This window comes from Convolutriloba macropyga, chromosome 7 (assembly GCF_964194025.1).
Source record: "Convolutriloba macropyga chromosome 7, txConMacr16.3, whole genome shotgun sequence".
NCBI classification, from domain to species: domain Eukaryota; kingdom Metazoa; phylum Xenacoelomorpha; order Acoela; family Convolutidae; genus Convolutriloba; species Convolutriloba macropyga.
The window spans coordinates 70,541,454-70,547,453 of NC_134474.1; the positions used below are offsets into that span (position 1 = coordinate 70,541,454).

The 6,000-nt window shown below is 34.1% G+C and overlaps 1 protein-coding gene across 2 annotated transcripts in view; it reads left to right on the forward strand.

Moving 5' to 3' along the window:
* Window positions 1-5,172, forward strand: part of LOC142342495 (sodium-coupled neutral amino acid transporter 7-like) — a 31,308-nt gene extending 26,136 nt beyond the window's left edge. Inside the window, exons 2-5 of one of the 2 annotated variants that reach the window (XM_075393839.1) lie at window positions 364-525; window positions 2,807-3,183; window positions 3,754-4,039; window positions 4,552-5,172. In XM_075393839.1, the coding sequence (XP_075249954.1) occupies window positions 364-525; window positions 2,807-3,183; window positions 3,754-4,039; window positions 4,552-5,039 (1,313 nt within the window). In that variant the 3' untranslated portion in view covers window positions 5,040-5,172. Of the gene's footprint in view, window positions 1-363; window positions 526-2,806; window positions 3,184-3,753; window positions 4,157-4,551 lie in introns of those variants that run through there. The other variant, XM_075393840.1, reaches the window with a different exon arrangement.
* The last annotated feature ends 828 nt before the right edge of the window (window positions 5,173-6,000 follow it).

Genomic DNA, 6,000 nt, shown 5'->3' on the forward strand with positions numbered 1-6,000 from the left:
AATAAAATAATTTTCTCCCAGTAAAATTGAAACTTTCGAAGTTTTAGGCAAATAATTAATTAATCGAAAATGTATATCAAGAAACTGTTATCAATTACGCAAGGCCCATCACCCAGTGGAAGTAGTTTTTTAGTTTTGTTGATAAAAGCTTGCAAAGACCATCGAACAACTTTTGGAAAATTTTTCCAAAAACTTTAAAACTTTTTTTTCCCAAAATTAAAGAAAAAATTCTGACCAGAAGATGTCGAATTGACATAGAGGCAAACAAAATTTCCTGAAAGTCAAACTCAAGCATGTTTTACGGATCTTATTGCACAAGAATATATTGAATTTTTACACAAAACAGTATGTTTCTATTTTCAGATCTCTCTTATTTTGGGGCTTGGCTTATTATGATCAACTGCATGTTGGGCGGCAGTATTGTAGCGTTACCCTATGTGGTCAAAATTAGTGGAGGAATTGTTCAGTATTTTCTGCTTCTGTCGTGTGCTGTAGTTGTCAACGTCATAACCATGACATTGTATGGTAAGTTAAAATATTAACCCGGAAAAGAATTAAAACAGCAGTTTTACTCTTATTTTATAGATAGTTTTGTAAATATACAACTGGATGTAAACAAAAAGACAATATTGGATGAGTAGGTTGAACCAATACAAGACTGCGCAGCGAGGTGAAAAACAACTTAGTTTAGTACCATCCGTTATCCTGACAACATACCCGGTGACATAGGCCTCAGTGACAATCAGTACTGATTCAGAATAATTTCAGAGAATTTTCAGGTTTTAGTACTGATTCAGAGGATTTCGGAACCAAATGTTAAGTGATATCTGAATTTCTCTGAATAGGAGCAAAATTCAGAGAAAATATTAAAAATTCTTCTGAATCAAAAGAATTCGAAAATTATTCAGAATGAATCACTGAATTAGCGCTGAATCAGACAAAATCAGTGCAAAATGTGATCTCAATTAGACTCCGACCCAGTTCTAAATCTTCGGAGTTAGGTACGGTTGGGTTTACGCAATCTTGGTAAGGAACTCAGGAAGCCAAATTCGAGTAAGAATTTGAGTAATCTAACATCTAAAAGTATATGAACAGCGCTGATTGTGATGGCTGTTTGCAAGAATTGCGATGATTGCATACTATCTAAAATAAAAACAGCTGGTAGAGTTACAGGTAGTGACAGAAACCTTTCAATTTTTACTGCGGAGGAAACTAAGCGAGCAATTGCTATTCTTTGAAGATAAAATTTGATGACAAATTTGATATTTGATATTTGATGACAAATTTTTATTAACCATACAAATCCTTCTCAATTTTCACCGCCAAAAAAACAACAGGGGTTTGCTTCAAACAAAAAAATCGACTGAAAAGGCGAGAATACTAGGGTTAGTTCGCGAACATTTGATTAAGTAAATTCGAATTCGTAACAATGCTGAAAAATTCTTTCTTTCTCTATCATGGATTTGCATTTTGTTGCCACGGAGCTAAATTGAAATTTTGCGCTAAACCGATTTTGTTTAAAAAATTAAGAATCAATTAAGAATTAATTAGTCCTTAAGTAACGCGACATATATTTCAAGGTATAGAGATAGACAGAGAAGTTGAAATCAACAAAAAATTGAGTATAAAAATACAAATTGCATTTTTTTTGTTGCAAAAACTACCGATCTTAAATAGAGCTTGAGAGTTGGTTTACAAGACATTGCATATGGGGTGGAAACTGACCACTCTAAAAATTTTCATTTTGAAGAACATCTCTCAAGCTTGAATTAATTTTTGCTAAACTATTTTTTGTTAATTTGTCAGCGTTGTTCAGAGTTTAGAATTAATACGTTTTATTTAAGTAAAAATGTATTTTTTGAGCAGTTATCGAGGGCTAACTTTTTTATGAACGTTTGACTTTCTTTCAGTGGTTTTATTCACAATTATGATCGAGATCGGTCAATTATTCTTTTAATTTGTCCCGAATCGTGTTAACCTTTTTTAATAGCCACCGCCGGCTTCTCAGACAAATCTACAGACAAATGTATTTTATTGACAAAATTATGCATTTTTGTTATGTACACGGGTTGAGGCTACTTAAGAAACATTTTCAAGAATCATGTAATGGTTCAATACAGGCAATAGAAAAATTTCTTGTTTGATCTTGCTATGTTGCAGGATTTTTATATGAATCTTATACGTTGTCCAAGAATTCGAGATGAAATTTTTATGCGTATTTCAACACCCATGGGTTGCTTATATAGCAGTCTCAGCATTGCGCGCTATAAACATCTTATGACAATGATCCATTTCTGCGTCTTATTTGGTTCATACATTGTTGTTACATGGTTGTTATATGGGTCCTACATTTTATATGTTTTTTTTGGCAACCAAGAATGCAATATGAAATTTTTGCCTGCTGCGAACGCCCATGCACCCTTTATCCGGCAGTTTCAAATTTCCGCACAATTACAAATTTATGGCAACTTGGTTTCAAAATAGATTTTGGTGGTCTTTGGAATGGTTGCTGAGCAATCAAAACTTTAAAAAAAATGGTTATACTTTTTCTAATTGACTACATTTCGCAATTACGCGTTTCACTAGAATTATTTCAAAAGATTTTTTGGGAATCTGATGTATTTCAAGTAAGTATTATCCGCAAGGCCTTTTAATAAGTAATTTTGCAAAGTGGAACCAACTGCGCGGTAATTTGATACATTTCTCAATACAGCGCTCAAGATTGAAAATGCGATTTCTCAAAATAGTTTTCTCTATTCTTTAAGTGTTTGCAGTTCTACAGAAATTGAATATGATTGCTTTTTAGCGCACCTCGCAGAGGAAACAGGCAGTCGGTTTGCTTATGAACTGAGTGAGAAGGTTGTAAAATCAAACAAATTGGCAGATTTGTACCTCGCTGGATCTATCTTCAAGGCCTATACAGTTCTGCTAGTCGCAATTACATTTTTCGCCGATCAACTGGAAATATTTCTTGAATTAATCATCGGAGCAAGTGCCTACGAAAAGAAGACAGAATTCTATCGCTTTTTGAGCGTTCTTTCATGCGTTGTTGTCTCAATTCCGTTTCTTGTTCCAAAGAAAGTGAACATGCTTCAAATTCCGGGAATCTTAACATGTGTCAGTTCATGTTCAGTTGTTGTTCTCACTTTATTCATCTTCACAGAGCACCAAATTGATCAAAAAGTGAGGCTAAATTAAAATCTTTCTCATGTGTAATTATTGAATGCCCAGCAGAATTTTCATTCAAAAGCGGATTAAATCAAAAATTTAGCGGAACTTTCTGCGATTTGATTTTTACAGCGCCCTACCCAAGTTAAGAGTTTGGCGCTTGAAAAAAAAATGACTGAACGAGAAATTAGATGGAGAGACCGTTCTTGACCCAAACAGCTTACTAAATAATAATATTGTTTCGACTGTAGCGATCAGCCGGACTTTAGCTCAACACAAACTTCAAATCCAACTTTTGACGTTAATAAATTGCTCAAGTTTTACAATGGCTTTTTGCTTCACTACAAAATTTATATTCAAATTTTTATGGCCTGAAAAAACTGAAACTAGACAGCACATTAGATTACAGCTTTCACTAACTGATGTTTCACACGGCATGCGGCTTCCTTTTAATCCATTTATAACTCGATACGTTGCAAAAAAGTACTGGGATATATAATTAAGATATTTTTACTTATTGAACATTAAAACACATCAAGTTTTCACCAAATGCACCAATCTTTCTTTGCATGATTTTCTTTTCAGGAGAGCCAGCAAACGCCCAAAAATGAAACAACCTTATGGGAATTTTTGGGTGCTGTTCCTATTTTGGTACTGGGTTTGGGTACACACGAAATGAGTATCATATGTTATGATTCAGTTGGCGAGAAAAGACAAGTTGGGCAGTGGTGCAAAGTGATTGGTGGGTTGTACGCATTTGCCTTCTCAGCTTTTATGCTAGTTGGTGTGTTGGGCTATTTGACTTTTGGGATTAATGTCAAAGACGATTTTTTACTCAACTGCAGTCCAGATAGTGTAGTTGCGTGCATCGGTTGGTAACATTTTCTGTCAAGAAAACTGGTAGACCTAATAATCCTGACTTATCAGTCTTTCTGAGTTTTAACAAACATTGATCTTGTACTGATTTTACTCTTAATGACTTTCTATCTCTTATCAAGTCCCAATTGAGCTAGTTTTACTTTTAAAAGACTGTAAATATAAATTGTTACATTTTTGTCATCTTATGCTAAATGTTCTTAGTCTCTTTATGCTAATTATTCTTCGTGATAAACTAAGCAATTGGCTAAAACATTGGGTACGTTTGCAGTATTTTGGCGTTTTGAGTATTTTATCTTGAGAAAAACATCAATAATCACATAAAGTCTAAGATACTGCACGTCAATGAACTAATATGACGCAATTGTTGATCTAGAGTTAAAAACGGTTGTTTCTTAAAGCCCCATTACGAAAAAAAATCAATGTGGTACATGAAATTATTGGATTGGTGTTTTTGAGAGAAAGCAGAGCTTAAATATTAGCAAGCAATCAATGTTAATTTTTTAGCTAGAGCAGCAATTATGATTTCAATTTTGACGTCATTCGTGGATCGAACATATTTATGTCGTTATTATTGCGACAACGTCTATCGTAAAATCAAAAATCTGGATTTCGAAGAAGGTGAAAGAACATGGACTTTGAGAAGACATATAGAAACTGTGGTTATACTCGTTTGCGTTCTTGTTCCTGCGTCCTTTGTGCATGGGTTTCGGGATGTCGGAAATTTTGCTGGGATTTTTAGCTGCTGTATGACAATCGGCCTTCCCTCATTTTGTCTTATTGCAAAGTTCTCACAATCGAGAGAACGAAGAAAAACTGCTGCTATGAATTCGTCATATGAAGATCTTGATAATGACTCTGAACATGCAGAAAATGGAACTCATTCGAGCAGCGGCTTGAAAAATCTAATTTTGGGAATTGCTATTCTACTAGCTTTTATATTTGTAGTCGTGTGTGGTCTAATATCAGCCGTTTACATAATAATCATAACTTGACCCTCCAACTACTCGATTGTATGTCAGCTGTCTCTGTAAAGCTGAGTTCTCAAGGAGATAATTGAATTGAGGGAAGTTTGCTCTGATATGAAACTGAAGAAAGTAATTTTACTATCAAAACAGATATCTTAGAAGTGACTAAATAATAAATTTTCATCTCAGCTCTTTTAAGAAACAAGAGGATTCTTTATATAAAAACTTGGTTATAAACTTTGAAGACTGTTCAAAGCCTGTAGATTCTTCCTGTTTTTCCAAAGAGTCTTAAGGATAAATTTTAGCTATTTTTTCAAATTGACTTAGTCTAACTCAGAAGGAACTGCCTTAGTACAAAAATATACGGTTTTTTCAGCAACAAGCGATAATTTTGCTTTTTTATCAAGTGGGTCAAACCGAATCAATTTGAGATATAAAATAGCCCAAGTTTCTTGAGATCCGTTAGGTGTAATCAAGAAAAAGTGGCATTGTTTCGTAATCACGAAATGTTCCCAATCACGAAATGTTCCCAACTACAAATTTTTACTTTAAGGATTAAGTATGGCTATTCTGATGTTAACTAAACGGTCAGACTAATTGTGTGACCACCCGGACAAGAATTCATAGCACAAGCATGTATGATAAGAGCTATCCTGTGTTAAAAGTTAGAACATTCAGTAAAGTTCTTGTTTAGTTTTTCTGTGAATGCGGTTGAAGCGTTAAAAAAACTTCAGCCTAATTTAATTACATCTTCCGTTACCACTGGGACTCGAACTGCTTATCAGTTGCTTTCACGTCAACTCTTCCGCCACTGCTGCACATATTGATTCTAAACAAAACTGTATTTGTAAAAAAAACTTGTTGCTTTTACTAATTTTGAACTTCTTTGATGTCTGAGCAATTTAGTTTCAACACAGAAGTAATTTATGTTAGTTTTCGTGATGCTTTGATGGCAGGTAGCTTAACTGTTTCATGCAGTTACCTTTCG